The sequence below is a fragment of the Meriones unguiculatus genome, chromosome 9, assembly GCF_030254825.1.
Source record: "Meriones unguiculatus strain TT.TT164.6M chromosome 9, Bangor_MerUng_6.1, whole genome shotgun sequence".
Lineage (NCBI taxonomy): Eukaryota > Metazoa > Chordata > Mammalia > Rodentia > Muridae > Meriones > Meriones unguiculatus.
In genome coordinates, this window is record NC_083357.1 from 39,494,395 (window position 1) to 39,518,353 (window position 23,959).

Here is a 23,959-nt window from a genome sequence, read left to right on the forward strand (position 1 = left end):
AAAGGAACACACAGAGAATGTGGAACACCAGGAAAAAAAAAAAACAAAACAAAACCTACTCATGTCAATGGCATAAATGGGATGTTCCAACAAGATCGTAGCAGGAAGCTTCCCTAAACTAAGGAAAATCACAGTCATGCAGACACAAGAAACACACAGAACTTCAATTAGACAAGACCAAAAGAGAAAATCTCCACAGTATATCCTAGTTAAAACAATAAGTATATCGGACAAAGTATATTTAAAGCTGAAAGAAGAAACACAAATTACATATAAAGAAAAACCCATCAGAATAATAGCTGGTTTCTAATGGGAACTTTGAAAGCTAAAAGAGCCTGGATCAATGCATTTCAAGCCCTAAAAAATGATGCCAGTGAACCCAAAATAATCTGTCCAGAAAAATTATCTTCCATAATTGAATGGAAAAGAAAAGCATTTCACATATAAAAAATTATATCTGAACTCCTGCAGAACTCCTCTCCTCCAATAGAGGCCAAGCCATCAAGCAGAAAAAAGCCTTCTCCATATCCTACAGATCACCAACACTCCCTCAGTACCTACACCCAAGATCCTCCTCTCTTCCATACCATTTTCTGGCCTGGAACTCTAGCAGAAGTGTAGCCCCATAAGAGGCCACACTGGCACCCAGAACCTCAGTGTGCCCACATAAGCCCTCTGCCCACAGACCACCCAACACTCTTTTAATGCCCACCCAGCGTACTCACTCTGTCCCTCCTCCCCTTGTAACCCAGCTCACAACTCTGATAGAAGCTTCCTGCCCACCAGAGGCCATTCTGGCTGCTTACCCAAGAACCCTGATTTTCTCAGTCTTGCCCAGCATTCTCCAATTGGCCCTCCCCTCTCATCACTATATCCCAGCCCCCAATTACACTTGAAACACTCTGTTAGACCAGAAACCACACTGTCCATCAGAACTCCAGCTTTAGTAGCCATTCTCTACTTGATCAGAGGCCATGCTGGCCATAAGAAACAGCACTCTCAGGTTGGAACAGAGGCTATGCCAGCCTCCAGAACTCCACATCCCAATTCAGGCTGAAACCCCATGATTGACCAGAGGACATTTAAGTTAAAAGAAATCAGGTCCCAACTCTGGTGGAGACCCACTAATTAACCCACTGGTCAATCAGGCCAGAAAACTACAGAGGATACAGAAAGGTAGGAAACAAACACATCAAACAAAGGCAAACTGAGAAATCAGCACCTGGACCTAGATCAAACTCAGATGCCTAAACACCAGTGTAAGAACAATCAACACAACCAGTGTAAGAGCAGTCAACAGCAGCCAGGGCAATATGGCACTATCATAGCCTGGCCATCCTGGTATAGAAAGACCTTAATATTCCAAAAAAAAGCTGAAACACAAGAAAACAGCCTTGAAAAACAACTGAAGATGATAGAGGTTCTTAAAGAGGAAATGAATAAATCCCTTCAAGAATGCCAAGAAAACTGATTAAAATCTGAAAAGGGAAATAGAAGCAATAAAGAAAACACAAACTGAGGGGATTCTTGAAATGTAAAATTTAGGTACACAAACAGGAACTATAGACCAAAGCATCACTAACAGAATGCAAGAGATAGAAGAGAGAATCTCAGATGTTGAAGATACAATAGAAGAAATAGATATACTGTCAAAGAAATTGTTAAATTTAAAAAATTTCTGACATAAAACATTCAAGAAATCTGGGACACTATGAAAATACCAAACCTAAGAAGAATGAGAATAGGAGGAGAATCCTAGCCCCAAGGCCCAGAAAATAAGTTTAACAAAATCATAGAAAAAAAAATTTTATAACCTAAAGAAATGCACTCCAACAAACATACAAGAAGCTTACAGAACATCAACAGATACATTGAACCAGAAAAGAAAGTCTCCTTACCACAAACATATAGATCAAAACATATATTACAAGGAAAGACTAATAAAAGGACAAAGGGCTAAGAAACACCTAAGGGCAGATCTATTAGAAATACCCCAGACTTCTCAACAGCAAGAAGGACCTGGACAGATGTCCCGCAAAGCCTAAGAAACCACAGACGCCAGACAACTATACACAACAAAACTTTCAATTACCATAGATGGAAATAACAAGATATTCCATATCTATCTATAAATCCAGCCAGATAAAAGGTACTAAAGAAAAACTCCAGCCCAAGGAGGTTAACTACATCCATGACAACACAGGAAATAAATAATTACACATCAGCAAAACCAAAAGAAGGGAAACACACACACACACACACACACACACACACACACACCACCACCACCACCAATACCAACACCAACACCATCAACAACAGAAGAACAGGAATTAACAATCATTTGTCATTGATATCTCTCATTTTCAGTGGACTCCATTCCCCAATTAAAACACAGAGACTAAGAGAAGGAATGTAAAAACAGGATCCATCTTTTTGTTGCATACAAGAAACACACCTCAATACCAAATATAAACATTATCTCAGAGTAAAGGGTTGGAAAAAGACCTTCCAAACAAAGGGATCTAAGAAACAAGTTGGTATAGCCATTCTAATATCCAACAAAATAGACCTCAAACCAAAATAATCAAAAGATATGTAGAAGGACACTTCATATTCATCAAAGGACACATCCACTAAGATATTTCTGTAGTGGATGTAAATATTTTTGTTTTGATCTCAAGTGTAGGGTATGGATATGTTTTTTGTTATATTCCCCATAGAAAACAATCCCCATGGAATAGTGCATGATATTTGTAAGCTGGAAGCTGTCTCATGTGGGGGACATGGTTTTGTCAGCTGAAAAACATCCTGTACAGACTTTGGGAGGGTAAAAAATAGTCACATAACAAAGAGAGATTGCTTTGCATTACTTTGCATCTTTTGGCTTCTTTTGTATCTTCTTTGCTTCACATTACTTTGACACACTCCTAGCCAGAAATGCTCCAGAGAATGCTTCAAAGTTGCTGCTGAGGTTGCTATTGTATTTGCTGGATTACTGGTTTGCTGTTTATCTGGACTTCTGGAATACAAAGGACTGAGATTGGCATTAACCAAAATAACCAGTGCCTCTAACCAACAGGAAGTAGCTAGAGAGTTCTGCATCCCTTGTCCCTACTAACCTGAATTTTCTCCTAACTAGTGTTGAGGGGGTTGGAAGGCATTTAAGAACCCTAAATATAGTAGTTTTTTTTTTTTTTGAAAAAAAAAATCATAAGGCTACAGGTGGCACACATACATGGCTTAAGCATAGTGCGGAACCTAGTTTCTAATGCTGGAGAGGAAATGGCCTGTTTTGATGGGATGAAAATACTGTTTAAAGAAGCTAGCAAAATGGTGTCTGGTGCTAATGGATTCTTTCCTATTTTGCTCCCAGAGGGGATTTTCTGGTTTTGCTTTCTCTCCATTTTGCAAGAATTGAAAAAAAAATCAGAAGGTTCACTCTTTTTTTTTTTTTATAAAGGATTGCAGAGTTGGCTATGCACCTAGAGTTTTTGAGTAAAGGTTGAAGTTCTTGGAAAGCAAAATGTGTCAGTGGGAGTAGAACAAAAGGGTTCAGGCTAGATGTCTGAGAGTGATGAAAAAGATGGATGAAAAAACAGGGAAGCAAACTAGGCTGGAAGGCAGATTTGTTGTTCTGCCATGCTCCACCCCTTTTTCTGCCAGCTTCCCAGAGCATGGGCATGAAGCTAGGGGGTAGGAAGAGCACTACACTGTACAGGAAACCAGGGTTAGTTTTGAGCCAAGTGTGCCACTGCAGGAGTTGCAATTTTCCCAGTCTTTGATGACACAGCATCCAATTGAAATTATAGATCTGAAGCATTTTTAAAAGTCTATTGTATTGTACAGAAAGCATTTCCCATTTGTTAAAGAAATATTAAGTAACTGGGCTACACAAAACAGACTTATTACCCAAGATTGGAAGGGATTAGTGTTAGCTGTGCTAGAAGCTGGTCAACAATTACAGTGGTTGTCATGGTGGAGTGACAAAGTCATGAAAAATAAAACAATGAAATATAGCAAGGGGAATAAATGTTTTTTAACCACCTCATTTCAGGGCCCTGGAAAAGCCTTCACTGACTTTTCAGGGATTGGCTTCAGCTGTGAATAGAGCCATATCAGACCCTTATAACAGACAGGCATTCATAGAGCTCTTGGCATTTTAAAATGCAAATACTGGATAAAAAGAGTAATTAGACCATTAAAAGCACAGCAGCTCCAATAGACTAATAGATAAGTGAAACAACTGATGCTCTTAGGAGCATCATATCAATATCATAGGACTGACCTTCATCTCTCCAAAGTGTGGGCAGTCCTTCTTCATTCAAGCACCAGCATGGCTGGTGGGGACCTGGGTGGTCTCTAGGACATAGCTGTCATCTGACATTCCCCTGATAGCTGCTTCCAGGCATAGCACAGGGGCTCCTGGGTGCCACTGGGCTGAATGCTCATACTGGAATCCCAGGCTTCTGGACAGTAACAAAGTCAGGGAGAAGCTTGTGCATTAGTTAAAGCTCCTAGACTCACTATGGGAAGTGGAAGTCAGTTTCCACCAGGTATTTCAGTTAGTTAGCTCTTTTAAAATGAGATTGCTGATGGCAGTGGAATCTTGGCCATCCCAAAGTGTATCCTCAGTTAAGCTACCATGCTAAACACAGCAGAGGATTCAGGCAAAAGCCCATGCTGGTCAGCTTGCAGCTTAAACACAAGCCTGGTAATGCTCAGGTCCAGTGGGCCAGAAGGCAGGTCTAGGCCTGGTAGGTTCTTCCCTAACAGTCATTGAGCTCATGATGGTTTGGCAGGCCCCAGCCACCTTAGCTGTCAGCCAAGCCCTGAAAGTTCAATGGCAATTCTCCAGGGAGGTGGGGAGATCTCCCTTCCCCAGAATAAATGAAGAATCTCAGGTGGCCATGATAGGAAGCTGATGGTATCATGAAGCACACAGCACCTTGAATCTTTGTTTTATGTGAAATCAGGGATTCATAAACCTTGGGCAGGAGGAGAGGTTTCAAGGGTGAATGAGTTTGAATCACTAGGGCTAGAAGTGGTAGGGATATTTGATTTACATGTAGTGGTATAGTACCTCATTTACATGCAGTAGAACAGTCATATCACAAGGAGAACATAGTACTTAAATATCCTGTAGGTGGGGGAAAATCTCTTGAGTAAAACCGAAGGTCATTGCTGAAATCCCCAGGTGCTTGCTGAGCATGTTTCTTATCAAGAAAGGGTGAGCCTGCAATCTTCCCTGAGGGAATATCTGGGATTATGAGATCAGGCTAAGAGAGAGAACTTCCCTGGGAAATAGAAGTCCACCCTCATTGACCAAGCACAGAAGCTATCCAGAAATGTCAGATTCCAGCAGTGTCCCACATGCAGTAGCTAAAAGTCTCAGATATCAAAACATCTAGTGCTTTCATTGTGGTGAATTTGGCCATTTACAAAGAAATTGTAAGACTAAAAGTTTAGAGCTCTAAATATCAGGAGCATTGACTATGCAGAATATGGTGTTCATAGAAGAGAACAAGCAGTCTCTGGTTTCAATGGAATGAAAAAGCTTCTAGGGTTTTGTAGCCACTGTGAGAAGGGAAAACATTGGTCTAAGGATTGCAGATCCAAGAGGGACATTTGAGGTAACCTCTATTGGAGGCACTGTCAACTTGAGGCCCAGCCGCTATCTTTCTTTGGTCAGCCAGGAGGTAACAAGCAGATAGGAAGAGCAAAACTAAGTATTGCATGCAGTAGCAACTTTGGTTCTGGCCACAAATACACCTCTTACAACATCCCCAAGAACTGAATTTTATAAAATAACCTCTGGCATTTGTGGTCCTTTGCTTTCAGGGACAGTGGGGGTAATCTTAGGATGAAGTGGATTAGCTTCTCAATGATTTACAGTATATCCGAGTATTATAGATTGGGATTGCAATGAAGAAATTAAAATCATGGCATATGTAAAAAAAGATGCAAATTAATGCAGGGGATAGAAATTTTTAACTATCACTGTTTCCTTACATCAAGCACAAAGCTGTTCCAGTAGAAAAAACAGGCAATTTGGTAGTATTGGAAAACATGTATTCTGGCAAACAGTGGTTAATGATCAAAGACCCAAATTAATGGTACAAATGAATGGTGTTGAAATAGAAAGATTGATAGATACAAGAGCTGATGTCAGTATCCTTTCCCAAAAAGTCTTTGGAATCCAGATTGACCACATCAGAAACTTTACACACAGTTTATAGAAATTTGTAAATTATCTCAAATAAGAGAAAGTATCCCATGAATTAAATATGTGGGACCAGAGGGGCAAACAGGGAAGTTGAGAGCCTATGTATCTGACATACCCATAAAGTTATGGGGAAAGGATCTTTTACAACAATGGGGTACTCAAATTAATATTCCTGCAATCCCAGAGACAGCCAATGATGAAATAAGGGGTGAAATGATAGTTGCTCTTATGGAAGATATTGAACACAATACCATAGGAAGGCAATCAGAAGCTGTGCCCGTTGTTCAAGCACAGTACACCATATGGACTGAGTTTCCAAATCTATAATAGGGAACACTGATGAAATAGCCTTGCCTCTGAAATGGTTATCAAACATACATTTATGGCAAAATCGTTGGTCCATAACAAAAGAAAAATTGTAGGCATTTAAACAATTCATACAAGAACAACTAGAGGCTCAACACATAGAAGAGACTACCAGCCCATGGAATTCCCCTGTGTTTGTTGTAAAAAAAAAAAAAAAAAATCAGGGAAATGGAGGATGGTAATGGATTTAAGAGCAGTAAATGGAGTAATTCCACCAATGGGTCCTTTATAGCCTGGATTTGTTTTTACCTTTATTGTTATCTAGTTCATAGCATATAATAATAATTGACTTGAAATAATTGCTTTTTCACAATGCCCTTGCATGAACAACAATGATCCAATAAATAGATAGCTGACAACCATTTGAATTAATTTGTAGGCATTTTTTTTCAATCTATCTTTTATCATTACATGGATAATATTTTGTTGGCTGTTTCTGATGCAGATACTTTAGAGAAAATGTTTAAGAAAACACAAGGAATTCTGCCATGCTGGGGGTTACAGACTGCTCCAGAAAAAAAAAAGTACAAAGAAGAGATTCACTTAGCTATTTATGTTATAAAATAAGTCATCAAAAAATTTAACCACAAAAGGTACAGATCCATAGGGACCATTTGCAAACTCTTAACAATTTTCAAAATTTAATTGGCTGAGGCCTACAATTAGATTAAGTACTTATGAGTTGATTTATCGCAAACATTACAAAAGAAATTCAAATTTAAACAGTCCAAGATGTTTAACAGCTGAAGCAGAAGAAGAGTTAATTCTAGTAGAATAAAGACTGCAAGATGCATATATGGATTAAATTGATCCTAAATTTGATTGTATTTTGGTATTTTTGTGTTCAAATCATTCTGCTACTGGGCTCATTATGCAAAGTGAAGATGTTATTATGGAATGGATTTTCTTAGTGCATAAACAAAGTAAAAAGAAGACATTTATAGAAAATATTTCTGAAATAATTATAAAAGGTAGAATGAGACTACAGCAATTATCAGAAACAGACCTGGCTGAAATTGTAAGTAGCTCTTTTTTTTTTCTTTCAACTTTTATTAGTTACACTTTATTTACTTTGTATCCCCCATAAACCCCTCTCTCCTCCCCTCCTAATCCCACCTTTCCTCCCCCTTCTTCACACATGCCCCTCCCCAAGTCCACTGATAGGGGAGGTCCCCCTCTCCTTCCTTCTGATCTTAGTCTATCAAATCTCATTAGGAGTGGCTGCATTGTCATCTTCTGTGGCCTGGTAAGGCTGCTCCTCCCTCAGGGGATGATGATCAAAGAGCAGGTCAATCAGTTTATGTCAGAGGCAGTCCCTCTTCCCATTACTATGTAACCCACTTGGACACTGAACTGCCATGGGCTACATCTGTGCAGGGGTTCTAGGTTATCTCCATGCCTGGTACTTGGTTGGAGTATGAATCTCTGGAAAGACCCCTGTGTTCAAAGTTTCTGGTTCTGTTGCTCTCCTTGTGGCGTTCCTGTCCGCTCCAGATCTTACTATTTTCCACTACTTTCATAAGATTCCCTGCACTCTGCCCAACGGTTGGCCATAAGTCTCAGCATCTGCAGGGCAGAGCCTTTCAGAGGTCCTCTGTGTCAGGCTCCTGACTTGTTTCCTGTTTTCTTCTTCTTCCGATATCCATCCTCTTTGCTTTTCAGGATTGAGCATTTTAGTCAGAGTCCTCCCTCTTGATTAGTTTCTTTAGGTGTACAGATTTTAGTAGGTTTATCATAATTATATATGTCTATACGAATGAGTATATACCGTGTGTGTCTTTCTGTTTCTGGGGCAGCTCACTCAGGATGATCCTTTCCAGTTCCCACCATTTACCTGCAAATTTCATGATTTCCTTGTTTTTCATTGCTGAGTAATATTCCATTGTATAGATGTACCACAATTTCTGTATCCATTCTTCAGTCAAGAGACATCTGGGTTGTTTCCAGCTTCTAGCTATTACAAATAAAGCTGTTACAACTAATGCTGAGATTATGTCATTGTGGCTACTCGATGAAGATTGTTAAGGAACTTGTAGTAACTATTTGGGATGAATTAATAATAAATATCTTAAAATCAATGATTACAGTTTAGAAAAAGAACTAATTAGATTCTTCCACGTATTGTAAAGAAAACATGAATTCCAGGGCCATCAACATTATTTGCAACATACTGATGCAAATAAGATGGGAATAGTAGGTTATAAGTCACAAAAAAATAAGTAAGGTCAACAAAAGCCCATTACCTCAGTTCAAGATCAGAATTGTATATGATTTTTATGGCATTATTAGATTTTCCTGAATCTCTTAATATAATTATTGACTCTCAATATTCAGAGAGAGTTGTTTTACATATTGAAACTGCTGAATTTACTCTTGATACTTCAGAATTAACTTCATTGTTTATGCATTGTAACAGCCATGAGAAGTAGAACCTATTCATTATACATTACTCATATTCAATCTCATACAATTTTGCCAGGTCCATTGGCACAAGAAAATGAAGAAATTGTTCAGTTACTAATCGGAAATGTGTTCGATGCCTCAAAATTTCATGAAAAACATCATGTTAACAGTAAAGGTTTAAAGAAAAAAATTCTCTATCATGTGGCAACCAACCACAGAAATAAAGTAAAAAAAAATGTTTTATGTCTTCTCTGTATAATCAAATGCCAAAAGCTGCTGGAAGTAACCCTAGGGGCATCAGAAGAAATGAAATCTGATATGTGGATGTGTTTTATTTTGCAGAATTTGGAAAACAACGGTATATACACCATACCATTGACACATACTCAGAGTTTCAATGGGCAAATGCTTTAAGTTCTAAAAAGGTTGATTGTGTAATTACACACTTATTGGAAATAATGGCAATAGTGGGGATATCTGAACAAATTAAGACTGATAATGCTCCTACATATGTATTCAATAAGTTGAAGCAATTCTTTGTTTATTATAATAATATAAAGTACATTACTGGTATACTACACAATCCTACAGGACAAGCAGTTGTTGAAAGAGCTAACTGTACTTTGAAAGAGATGCTTATTAAACAAAAAGGAAGAGTAAAGACCCCCCCAGAACAGACGAAATAATGCTTTATTAACTCTATCTTTTCTTAATGTTAATGAAAAAGGAAAAACAGCAACTGAGAGACACTGAGTAATAGAAAAAAAAACAAAATGAGGAACTAGGTCAACCAAGGTACTGGAAGGATATGTTAACATCACAATGGAAATCTTCAATAGTTTTGAGATGGGGATGAAAAAATATGGTTACCAACAAAACTTATAAAGATTAGGTGTGACCAGGGAAAACCTCCTACTATCTGAGACATGGATGTCTTCATATGGCAACTGAATCTTATTGGGCTACCTAGTCTTCATAACATGCCATGTTTCATATAACATGGATAGAGATTTATATTACAGTTCAGACAGACTTATAATGTTGATAGATGCCTTTCACCTGCTCAAACATAGAGTAGAAAATGATCTTTAGCTGATTTGTGCAGCTTGCATATTACATGTATATATATATACATATATGTATACATAAGTATATATACATATATATAGAGAGAAAGGATATATAGATATATAGATAAAGATATATAGGTATACTGATATATATGTATATATCAATGAAGAAATGTACACAAACTAACATCTTTAAATTTTATTTATTTTCAGAGCAAAAGACCACAAAGCAAGTAGCCCAGATAATTAAGCCTCACAGACTTCCTCAATTCCTTGAGAATTTGTATGCATATCAACTTCAAAAAAGCTAGCCCAAAGGATCACTCGCACAGAGACTATACAGATAACACAAAGACTGGACAGAAAATAGAGATTGGATGGAAAACACAGACTGGAGAGAAAAAAATTACAGCTAGCTTTCTCAGGACTTGGCAAATATCCCAATTTTCATAGGGTACCCAAAAGATGTCTTTGCCCCTACACAGCAAAAAATAATTTCTAAGAACATGATGCTATAATTCCCAGTAGGTGGGGTGAGTGTTTTTGATGGGTTATGGATGGTTTTTTTTTTTTGTTTTCTAAGGGGTGTTGGTTGTAAGTGATGGTAAAGGAGGAAAATGGTAAGGGATCTTTTTATTTCTCTCCTCTATCCTTTTTTTCTCTTTTTTTTTTTTCTATATTGTGTTAGGGAAAAGGAAAGAAAAGGGGAATGATAAAAAAGAGGGAGAATATAGGATTATATGATGAAAGGTAGATTATTGAATCTAGTAGCCTCAAATATTTTACATTGGTATTGTGTATTGATAGAAGTTATAAGAGAATGATTTAGGTACAGAACTTTGGGCACTAGGAATAGGACTCACTAGAATAGTATTCATTAGAATTCTTTCTTTAAGATTGTCAAATACAAAATGGACTGGACATTGTAAATGTAATTTTTACCTGATAATTCTCATAATTATTCTTACTGTATATAGTTTATTAATGTTAGATAAAAGACATTGTTTAACAGAAAGGAGGACATGTATTGGATGCAAACATGTTTTTGCTTTGATCCCAAATGTGGGATGTGGAAATGTTTTTGGTATATTCCCCATGGAAGACAGCCCATGAAAAAAATGTGTAATGTTTGTCATCTGGAAGCTGTCTCATACGAGGGTGGGGGGTTGTCCACTGAAAAAAATCCTGTATGGCCTTTGAAAAGGTATAAAATAGCCCCAAAACAAAGAGATACTGTTTTGGGTTGCTTTCCATCTCTTGACTTCTTCTCTTTGAATTGTTTCAAGACACCCGTAGATAGAAATGCCCCAGAGAATACTTTGAGGTTGCTGCTGAAGTTGATGTAGTATTTGTTGGATTGCTGGCTTTCTGTTTAACTGGACTCCTGAATATGGACAACTGAGGTTGGTATTATCCCCCAAACCCAAATGCCCCAATTTTCCTGGGACCAGTAACCAATGGGAAACAGCAGCATGTTCCATAATCTGAGCCTGCTCCATTTCCCAGGACCAGCAACTGCCAGGGAACAGCAGCTCCTGTCCCAAATCAAAATCATAGAAGAAAATTTCCCCAACCTAAAGAAAGAAGTGCCTACAAGAAGCTTAGAGAACACCAAATACATTAGACCAAAAAAGAAAATCCTCCGGCTATATAATAACCAAAACACCAAATGTACAGAACAAATAAAGAATATTAAATGCTGCAAGCTGAAAAGACCAAGTCACATATAAAGGCAGACCTATCAGAATTACACCTGATTTCTTATGAGAAACTCTTTTAGAAGGGCCTGGGCAAACAGACCCTAAGAAACCACAGATGCCAGTCCAGACTACTACACCCAGTAAAACTTTCAGTTTCCATATATGGAAATAACAACATATTCCATGATAAATCAAATTTAAACCATATATATCCACAAATTCAACCCTAAAAAGGAACTAGAAGGAAAACTCCAACCCAAGGAGGTTAACTACATTTCAGAAAACAGGAAATAAATAACTACACATCAGCAAAACCAAAAGAAAGGAAGAAGATGCACACACATTCTACCACTACCAACATCAAAATAACAGGAATTAACAACCTCTGATCATTAATATCTTTCAACATCAACCACAAAAAAGGCACAAACTAACAGAATGGATGTGAAAACAGGATCCATCAACCTGCTGCATACAAACACACACACACACACACACACACACACACACACACACACCCCTCAGCAATAAAGATAGTAAAGTAATGGAAAAAGGTTTTCCAAGAAAATGGACTGAAGAAACAAGCTGGAGTAGCCATTCTAGTATCAAAAAAAAGACTTTTAAACAAAATTAATTAAACACACAAGAAAGAAGCTGCAGTAGCTATTCTAATATTTAATAAAACAGACTTTCAACTAAAATTAATCAAAAGAGATGGGGAAGGACACGTCATACTCATCAAAGGAAAAATCCACCAAGATGACTTCTCAATTCTGAACATCTATGTCGCAAATTTAAGGGTACCCACATTTGTAAAAGAACCATTACTAAAGCTCAAATCACACACTAAACCCCACAGGTTAATAGTGGGAAACTTCAACATCCCACTCTCTCCAATGGACAGATTATCAAGACAAACTAAATGGGGAAATAAAAAAAGTAACATATGTCATGAATCAAATGGACCTAACACATATCTATAGAACATTTCACCCAAACACACACACACAAATAATATACATTCTTCTCAGCATCTCATAGAACCTTCTCCAAAATTGACTATATACTTGGTCACAAAGCAAGCTTATACAGATACAAGAAGATTGAAATAAGGCTTTGTATCTTATCAGACCACCATGGATTAAAGCTGGAACTCAGCAACAACAGAAACAACAGAAAACCTATTAACACATGGAAACTGAACAACTCCCTACTCAATGGCAACTGGGTCAGGGAAGAAATAAAGAAATTAAAAACTTTCTAGAATTCAATGAATATGAAGGTACAACATACCCAAGCTCATAGGACACAATGAAATGGTGCTAAGGGAAAGTTCATAGCACTGAGTGCTTTCATAAAGAAATTAAAGAGTTCTCAAACTAGCAATTTAAAAGCACCTAAAAGTTCTAGGACAAAAAGAAGCAAACACATTCAAGAGGAGTAGACCTCAGGAAATAATCAAACTCAGGGCTGAAATCAATAACTTAGAAACAAAGAAAACAATGAAAAGAATCAATGAAACCATGAGCTGGTTCTTTGAGAAAATCAAAGAACAAACCCCTAGTCAAACTAACTAAAAGGCAGAGGGACAGCATTCAAATTAAAAAAAAACCAAAAAACAAAAAAACAAACCAGAAATCAAAAGGGGGATGTAACAACAGACCCTGTGGAAATCCAAAGAATCATTAGGTCTTACGTCAAAGGCTTATAGTCTACAAAATTGGAAAGCCTAAAGGAAATGGATGATTTTCTTGATAGATTTCATTTACAAAAGCTAAATAAAAATAGGTAAATGCTTTAAACAGTTCTATAAGGAAATAGAAGCCGTCATCAAAAGTCTCCCAAGTAAAAAAAGCTCAGAGCCAGATGGTTTTAGCTTAGATTTCTACCAGATTTTCAAAGAAGAGATAATACCAATAATCCTCAAACAATTAGACAAAATAGAAACTGAAGGAACATTGTCAAACTTGCTCTATGAAGCTGTAGTCACTCTGATACCTAACCCTCACAAAAACTCAACAAAGAAAGAGAATTTTAGACCAATCTTCTTGATACTAATGCAAAAATTCTCAATAAAATAAAATAAATCAAAGAACACACCAAGTACATCATCCATGAAGATAAAGTAGGCTTCATCCCAGGGATGTAGGGATGGTTCAATATATAAAAATCCTTCAAAGTAATCCACCATATAAACAAACTGAAAAAAATCACATGATCATTTTTTTAGATGCAGAAAAAGCCTTCAACAAAATCCAACACTTCTTCATGAGAAAAGGCTTATAGAGATCAGGGATACAAGGACCATACTTAAAGGTAATAAAAACAATATACAAGTTGATAGCCAACATTAAACTAAATGGAGAGAAACTCAAAGCAATTACACTAAATTCAGGGACAATACAAAGCTGTCCACTCTCTCTATAGCTCTTCAATATAGTACATAAAGTTATAACCATAGCAATAAGACAAGCAATAAGGAGATCAAGGGAGTATGAATTAAAAAGGAAGAAGTCAAAGTATCACTATTCACAAATGATACAATAATATACATAAGTGACTCCCAAAATTCAACCAGGAAAAGCATAAAGTTGATAATCTTCAGCAAAATGGCTGGATGCAATAACAACAACAACAACAAAAATTAGTAGCGCTCCTGTATAAAAATGAGAAACAGGCTGAGAAAGAAATTAGGGAAATAACACCCTTCACAATAGTCACAAAAAAAGCCCATAAAATATCTTGGTGTGACCCTAACAAAGCAAGTGAAAGACCTGTATGACAAGAACTTCAAGTCTCTAAAGAAAGAAACTGAAGAAAATATCAGAAGATAGAACGATCTTCCATATTCATGAATTGGTAGGGTTACCATAGTAAAAATGGCCATATTACCAAAAGCAATCTACAGAACCAATGCAATTCCCATTTGTGGAGAGCTGCTTAAAAACACATTTTTACCCTGGCCTTCACCTGGAGACAGGGATAGGCAGGAAGTTTTTGCCAAGTTCATTTCCTCTTGTTTGTGTGGGGATCACACAGACAGGTGGTCAAGGTAAGTAAGTTTCACTTCTGCATGAACCCCTTCATTGCATCAAGGTGCTTTGCTCTATAAAAAGGGATTATTGGAATAAAAACTGGTGTGTGTGTCAGTTCTACTGGCTGCTCTTTCGAACAGATCCCATGTGTAGTGTGTTGGTTTATTAAGTTTTCTTTCAGTCCTCACTCTTCACTCAAGAACTGTTCAACTCTTCTGGTAGGTTCAGTCAGTTTGGCACCCGAACAGGGACTTGAGATATGGGAAAGCAGTGATGGACACTGCTGGTGTTGGCGAGCTCAGGTCATAAAGTAAAGAGAAAAGGGCATGGTGAGTAAAAATTGAGAGTAAAAATGGGACAAGGCTGTAGCCTTATGTTTTTTGTTTTTGTTTGTTTGTTTGTTTGTTTGTTTTTTGTATGGAATTTCATTGGAAATAGTCTGTATATGTAGCACAGGACTGAAAAGTGAAACTTTTGGGGTTAGAGAGAAAGAGGAAAGAAAGATGGGAGGCTTTGAGACAAAATGAGGTTAAACCATTGGCTCCTCCCAAAGAGCTGTATGTCCCTTCTAATGAGAATTTCTTGTTAGAAGACTTTGAGGATGACTTAGATCCTGATGAGGTTGCAGAGTTGGAGGAAACCTCCAACTCTGAGAGATACCGTCTGATTCAGGCTATGAGTGTTAAAAAACTTAAGCCTTGGCAAAAAGAAATAAAAAGTTGGAATGGGACTTGGAGAAATAAACAGAAAAATTGGAAAATTAACTACTAGGGAAAAGGAGGCTCACCTCCCCCACTCCTACTCCCTCATTAATTGCAGGCTTAGACCCTCCTCCTGGAATGGCTACAGTTTCAAAATACAAGGGGACCCTTTTCTTTGTCCATTGTGTGGTCAGCTGTATCCCCTTTACAAGCTTCTTTACAACACACTAGGCAGAAAGAAGATATAACTGAGGTTTGTGATTTTCCATTTCTAGAGCATCTGATGGAGAAGATAATGTGGTGAGAATCTATACTCCTATACCTTTTAAACAATTAAAAGAATTGAAAATTGTGTGTGCTCAATATGGTCCTACAGCATGTTTTACTCAAGCTCTGTTAGAGTCCTTGTTTACTGAGGCCCTCTGCTCAGGGGACTGGAAGCAATTAGCAAGAGCATGTTTATCAGGAGAAGATCATTTATTATGGAAGTCAGAATTTACAGAGCACTGTCAAGTTACAACTGAACTCAATCGAGCTCAAGGAGTTCCTATAACTTATAACATGCTTGCTGGAGAAGGAATTTACAGGGAAATAGGACAGCAATTGGATTTTGATGTAGCCTTTATGCTCAAGTAAATGCTGCTGCCCAAAGGGCCTGGAAAACTTCCACAAGCAGGTAGACAGGTGGAGGATTTGTCTAAAATCTGTCAGGGACCTGATGAATTATTTCAAGATTTCATAGCAAGATTAATGTAAGTAGACTTGTAGGAGATACAGATTCTGGATTGTTATTAATAAAATAATTGGCCTATGAAAATGCTAACAGTGCCTGCCAAGCAGCTTTGAGACCCTTTAGGAAGAAAAGAAATATTTCTGACTATATTAGGTTATGTTCTGACATCATGCTGTCTTATACTCAAGGAGTGGCCATGAGTGCTACTCTACAAGGGAAGATTATTACAGAAGTATCAGCAATAGAAAGGCCAAAGAAGGGAGTATCTAGAAATTGTTATGGTTGTGGGTAAATGGGACATCAAAGAACAAATTGTCCTAATGCTGGTAAGAAAGGAGTCAAAAGGAACCTCATCTATGCTCCAAAAGAGGAAAGCATTGGGCTAATGAATGTAAGTCTAAAAGAGGTGCTGCAGAAAACCCTTTTATGCAGGGAAACTGGAAAAGGGGCCAGCCTCAGGCCCCTCAACAATGTTATGGGGCCCTATAGAACTTCATCCCTCAGCAAAGAAATCCATTCAGGATCTCTGTAGAACAACCACAGATAGCATAGGACTAGCCCTCAGTTCTTCCACCTACACAGTATTAACTCCTGAAATAGGGATGCAAGCCCTACCTACAGGAGATTATGGTCCATTACCTAGGGGGACTATAGGATTATTACTAGGAAGTAGTACAACTATGAAGGGAATTTTAGTAGCTCCTGGGGCAATTAGTGTGATTTATGAAGGGGAAATAAAAATTATGACACTCTTTCCAAATGGAATTTCTGTAATAAAACATGGTGAATGATTAGCCCAATTATTATTGCTTCCACAAGTTCAGACAAAAAAAATGCAAGTAAGAAGGATAGGAGAGGAGATGCAGGTTTTGGATCCTCTGATACTTATTGTTTTTTTTTTTTTTTAAGATTTCCATGTCTTTTTAATAATTTCATCATAGGGTTCACCTTTATAATATAATAACACCCAAATAATGTCACATCAGAGAATAGAATCTCAAATCCAAGAAAAAAATATATGTTATACTAGCTCATGTGCATACATGTAACTATAAATATTTGGGATATAGCCACCCAAATCTATGTGAGTCCATACTGATATTTACAACTCTATTTTATCAACACATCTATCACAATAGCCTCCTACCTTGTTCGCCTGCAACTTCTATATCTCACTTCAAACATTAAACATGTTTACATCACTCAGTTGTTTAATCCTAGTGTACCAGCACAATGACTTTAACATTCATATCTATTCCTTTGTAGAAAAAAATCTTTATTATCACTATTTGCAGATGATATGATAGTATACGTGAGTGACCCCAAAAACTCTACCAGGGAACTCCTACAGCTGATAAACACCTTCAGCAAAGTGGCAGGATACAAAATTAACTCAAAAAAATCAGTAGCCCTCCTGTATACAAAAGACAAAAGGGCTGAGAAAGAAATTAAGGAAACAACACCCTTCACAATAGCCACAAATGACATAAGGTACCTCGGAGTAACCCTAACCAAGGAAGTCAAAGACTTGTATGAAAAAAATTTCAAATCTCTGAAGAAAGAATTAGAAGAAGATATGAGAAGATGGAAAGATCTCCCATGCTCATGGCTTGGTAGGATTAACATAGTAAAAATGGCCATCTTACCAAAAGCAATCTACAGATTCAATGCAATTCCAATCAAATTACCAACACAATTCTTTACAGACCTGGAAAGGAAAATTCTCAACTTCATATGGAATAACAAGAAACCCAGAATTGCTAAAACAATCCTCTACAATAAAAGATCTTCTGGAGGTATCTCCATCCCTGATCTTAAGTTGTACTATAGAGCAACAGTTTTAAAAACTGCATGGTACTGGCATAGAAACAGAATGGTGGATCAATGGAACCGAACAGAGGACCCAGAAATAAACCCACACACTTATGGACACCTGATCTTTGACAAAGACGCCAAAACCTCTGATACTTATTGGATACAAGCTATCAGCCCCAATTAACGTGAACTAGTGTTACAAATTAATGGAAAAAAATTTACAGGGTTATTGGATATAGGAGGTGATGTCTTGACTGCTGATCATTGGCCTAAACAATTCTCTATTACACAATTACAAGGGATAGGACAAAGCCAATGCCATGAACAAAGTAGTGATGAATTAACTTGGAAGGATGAGGAAGGACATGGGGAAACCTTTAAACCATATATTGTTCCTGGCCTTCCTGTTAATCTGTGGGGTAGATATGTGATGAGTAACATGGGGGTGTATCTTTTCATCCTAGTAATGTAGTTACCAATCAGATGCTTAATCAAGAATATTTACCAAATTCAGGATTAGGAAAATTTGGAAAAAGCATAGCTTAGCCATTAATGCCTACTCCAAGAAATGTTAAAAAAAAAAAAAAAAGGTTGGGTTATTTTTAGGGGAGGTCCCTGAACAACCTGTATCCCATGCAGATCCACTGACATGGAAAATGAATATTCCTGTGTGGATGAATCAGTGGTCTCTTTCCTTTGAGAAAATTAAAACCGCCAAGCAAAGGAACAATTCAATAGCTGTTGTAAAAAGGAAATCAGGAAAATGGAGACTTTTACAAGATCTCAGAAAAGCAAATGAGACCATGGAGTTAAATGGGAGCCTTGCAACCTGGATTGCCTACTCCTGCTAGACCTAGAGATAATTTTAAGATTATATTAGATTTGAAAGATTGTTTTTATACTATTCTTCTTGCTTCTCAAGACTGTGAAAGAGTTGCTTTTGGCATGCCATCAGTAAATTTTAAAGAAACTATGAAGAAGTATCCACAGCCATGTGCAGCCTTGTTATATAGGGTATATTAGAGCTCATTCAGGGCTTCCTGGACCTCTAACTTCAGGGAATGATTTAGCAGATGAAGCCACATACTTGGTCAGATTAACTCAACAAGAACTGGCTCAACATTCTCATGCCTTACATCATTAAAATAACATTTAAGAAAGCAACTTAATATTACCAGAGAAACCATTAGACAAATTGTAAGATTATGTTCCTCTTGTCCTGAACATTTTAATGTACCTCAATATAGTGTCACTCCTAGAGGACTGACTCCCAATCATTTGTGGCAAATAGATATAACTCATATCCCAGAATATGGAAAACTAAAATATGTTCATGTAACAATTAATACTTTTCAGGATTTATCATGGCAATTCCCTTAACAGGAGAAGCCACTAAACATGTTATAAGTCATTGCTTAAAATGTTTTGTTACAGTTGGTATTCCTTCCATTATAAAGACTGATAATGGTTCTGCATGTATTAGTCAACCTTTTCAGCGTTTTTGTGCACAAATGAATATGAATCTTAAAATGGTATTCCATATAATCCTCAAGGTCAAGGAATTGTGGAGCATGCCCATGGATCTCTTAAGAACCAATTACAAAAAATAAAAAAGGGCGAATTATATCTCCCAACACTACAGAATTATCTTAATAATTTTTATTTTTATTTTAAATTTTTGAATCTGGATCTGTTCTGGGCTGTTGAATCTGGGCTGTTCTGTGGCTGATAGATTGTGGCACCCTAATACCAAAGATAATTATGCCCAAGTAAAATGAAAAGATGTGATTACTGGAATATGGCAGGGCCCTGACCCTATATTAATATGAGTAAGAGGGCATGTTTGTGTTTTTCTGCAGGATGCAGAAGGAGCCAGGTGGATCTCAGAAAGGCTGGTGTGATTTGCAGGAGATGTGCCCTAGAAGGAGGATGTTTATGCTGTTGGAATTCTGTCCTGATGGTGAATGGAGAGCTGTATTGGGCTTATGCTACTGACACACCTTTGTCTCATTCCGCTCCAGAGAGAAACTTTTTAAGATACAATGTGACTGGACTTTGTTGGTCTAGTAATCGGGACAATTCTCAAGAATGAAAAAGAGGATTGACTATGGGACTTTGGTCTGATTCTGGTTTTCAGCAGACCTATATTTGGAAGTTTGCCGTGCTTTGTTGTTTAGAAATGTTATACAAGATTCAAACTTTAATGTTTCTTGCCATCAATGTAAACTCACAAACTTTATTTCTAAGCTTTCAAATGGACAACAGGTTCTGCTTGATAAATAGTCTTTTATTATGGTTCCTGTGAATGTTTCTCAGGCTTGGTATTCTGATAAGAGCTCATCTTTTAAGTCACTTTTATGGAGTGTTATAGGACTTGGCTTATTAATGCTAAAGCTGATCTGCATAAGATTAAACTCGTGTCTACCCTAGTGGAGGTTGGTAGTCAAAGACACGTAAGATCTCTCTGAAGAATATTCAACCTAAGTCAGGGCATGAAAGAGGGAATTCATGTACCAATGACTGGTAAATATATCTTTCAAGAAAGACAATGTAAGACAGGCACAATCTTTTGCTCCATAGCTCTTAAGTTATGGTCAATTTTTAAAATATATTTAAAAAAGGAAGACCTGTGGAGAGGTGCTTATTTGTCATGCTGCTTAAAAACATGTTTTCACCCTGGCCTTCACCTGGAGACAGGGATAGGCAGGAAGTTTTTGCCAAGTTCATTTCCTATTGTTTATGTGAGGATCACATAGGCAGGTGGTCAAGGTAAACAAATTTGACTTCTGCATGAACCCCTTCATTGTATCAAGGTGCTTTGCTCTATAAAAAGGGATTATTGGAATAAAACTGGTATGTGTGTCAGTTCTACTGGCTGCTCTTTCGAACAGATCCCATGTGTAGTGTGTTGGTTTATTAAGTTTTCTTTCAATCCTCACTCCCTGCTCAAGAAACGTTTGACTCTGCTGGTGGGCTCCAGCGCCCATTAAAATATCATCACTATTCCTTACAGATATCAAAAGAACAATTCTTAACTTCATATGGGAAAACAACAACAACAAAAAACCCAGAATAGCTAAAACAATCCTGTACAATAAGAGATCTTCAGGAGGTATCTCCATCCCTGATCTCAAGCTGTACTATAGAGCAACCATAATAAAAACTGCATGGTATTGGCATAGAAACAGACTGTGGGATCAAAGGCATTAAATTGAAGACCCAGAAATAAAACCACACACATATGGGCACTTGATTTTTGACAAAGGAGCCAAAATCATACAATAGAAAAAAGACAGCATTTTCAGCAAATGGTGTTGTTCTAACTGGATGTCTACATATAGAAAAATGCAAATAGATTATATTTACTACCCTGTACTAAACTAAAGACCAAGTGAAGCAAAGACCTCAACATAAAACCAGACATACTAAATCTACTAGAGGAAAAGGTGGGGAAGAGCCTTGAGCTCATTGGCACAGGAGACAACTTCTTGAACAGAACAACAACAGCACAGGATCTAAGATCAACAATTAATAAATGAAAATGAAAAGCTTCTATAAAGGAAAGGACAATGGAGATTGAGCCAAGATGGCGGAGCCGGGAGAGCACTGTGTCTGAGAAGCAGGACAGCACTCTCCATGCAGCAACCAGGAGACTGAACTCTGGGCCCTAAAACTGCAGCGATCCTGTTTCCCAGGAGAGGGGAGGCTCCCACGGCATGGGAATCAGTCGGGTCCACACTCGGCAGCCCAGCCAGAACCCGAAAGAGATCCCAAGTAACGCGGGCTTTGGGTCTCTGGGCTGGAGCCACAAGCCTGCGTGTCCCGATCACTTTCCCAGGCTGATCGGTGGGCACAAGGGTGCCTGAGACTGGGAGTCCCAGTCTCAAGAAAACCCCACGGGGAAGCAAAGTTGCGAGTCTGATCACGGGTGACCCAGTCTTTCCCTGGAAGGTCTCACGGACCCACGGGTACCTGCCGCCATCACAACTGAGCTCCCACCGTGCAGAGAGCTGAGAGCCAAGCTCACCAGTACAGACGGGCTGCACACTCCAGTGCAACAGGGACTGGGAACCCCTACCCGGAGAGGGCCCCACAGGGAAGGAAGAAATGAAGCAAAGGGGACGGACTTAGGCAACCCAGTATATCCCCAGAAAAGGTCCCACAGACTGGCCCGACCCAGGGAACTGCTGTGCCCCAGATAGCCTGCTGTTACCAGGACAGCAGTACTCACCCACCACAGATTACCTCTTGGGTCCTGGGGCACAGAGCCCCAACCTCAGACCTACAAAAGACCGGGAACCCTGAGATCAACCCCCAGATACTGCTCCAAGGGGCAACCAGTTATCCCTAACAAAACCGACCAAACCACGGGACACACAGGTTACAGCAGCTGATCACTAAATTTACAGCAAGAAACCCAGAAGGAGGGCAGCTATCTCCAGGACTTCTCCCAGTGAGAGGACAGCCCTCTTGACTAATCAGGACCACAGTTACCACCCAGATCTCTAAGCCTCAGGTGAGCTGTAGCAACTCCTGAAAAACACCAGCCATCCAGTGACTATACCCAAAGAGCTGAGAAGGCTTCCATCAGGAAAAACCATCTTCCTGCCAAAGGGATTCTCTCCACTACAGGAGTCCAGGAACAACCAGAAACTAACTTCAAACAACTAAGATAGCCCAATGGGTAGAGGACAGCGTAAAAGTTCAACCAACAAACGCCAGAGCAATATGGCATCTCCAGAACCCAGTTATCCAGGGGCAAATAGCCCTAGACACCCTACCCTAGACACTCCTTGAAATTCAAGGAGATGACCTAACATCTATGCTCATGAAGAAGATAACACAGGAAACAAATAAAATACGAAAAGAAATGGAGGAAGCTGTAGCCAAACAGTCTGTGAACTTTAGAGAGGAAATGCTTAAATCACTGAATGAAATAAAAGAAACAATGGATTGTTCAAACAAACAGCTGAAGGAATTGATGGAAAAACATGAAAATACAGTCAGACAGGTGAAGGAAACCAACAAAATAGCTCAAGACCTGAAGATAGAATTGGAAAAATTAAAAAAAAAAAACACAAATGGAAGAAATTGTGGAGAGAAAGAACTTAGGAAAGAAAGCAGGAACTACAGAGGTTAGCATAACCAATAGGCTACAAGAAATGGAAGAAAGAATCTCAAGTGTGGAAGATACAATGGAAGAAATAGATGTATCTGTCACAGAAAATGTTAAATCTAAAAAATTCCTGACAGAGCCCGTCCAAGAAATTCAAGACAACATAAAAAGACAAAACCTAAGGATAATAGGTATAAAGGAAAAAGAAGATTCCCTGCACCAAGGCCCAGAAAATATTTTCAACAAAATCATTGAAGAAAATTTCCCCAACTTAAAGGAGAGGCCAATAAGGATACAAGAGGCCTATAGAACAACCAATAAATTAGACCACAAAAGAAAATCCTCCCGCCACATAATAATCAAAACTGTAAGTATACAGAACAAAGAAAAAATACTAAAAGCTGCAAGAAAAAAAGGCCAAGTAACATATAATGACAAACCCATTAGAATCACACCTGACTTTTCAACAGAGACTATGAAAGCCAGAAGGGCCTGGACGGATATCATGCAGACCCTAAGAGAACACAGATGTCAGCCCAGGCTACTATACCCAGCAAAACTCTCAGTCCTCATAGACGAAGAACACAGATATTCAATGACAAAAACAAATTTCAACAATACCTACAAACAAATCCAGCATTACAGAAGACACTAGAAGGAAAAATACAACCCAAGAAAACTAGCTACATTCAAGAAAACACAGGAAATAAATAACCCCACTACAGTAAAACAAAAAGCAACCAAGCACACTGTATGACCACAGCCAACATCAAAATCAAAGGATTTAACAGCCA

At 38.2% G+C, this 23,959-nt stretch overlaps 1 protein-coding gene across 2 annotated transcripts in view; it reads left to right on the forward strand.

The window, feature by feature from the left end:
• The window catches only part of LOC110565254 (mitotic-spindle organizing protein 2-like), a 69,175-nt gene extending 48,278 nt beyond the window's left edge, over positions 1 to 20,897 (forward strand). Inside the window, exon 5 of one of the 2 annotated variants that reach the window (XM_060391065.1) lies at positions 19,909 to 20,897. In XM_060391065.1, the coding sequence (XP_060247048.1) occupies positions 19,909 to 19,950 (42 nt within the window). In that variant the 3' untranslated portion in view covers positions 19,951 to 20,897. Of the gene's footprint in view, positions 1 to 10,278; positions 10,318 to 19,908 lie in introns of those variants that run through there. The other variant, XM_060391066.1, reaches the window with a different exon arrangement.
• The last annotated feature ends 3,062 nt before the right edge of the window (positions 20,898 to 23,959 follow it).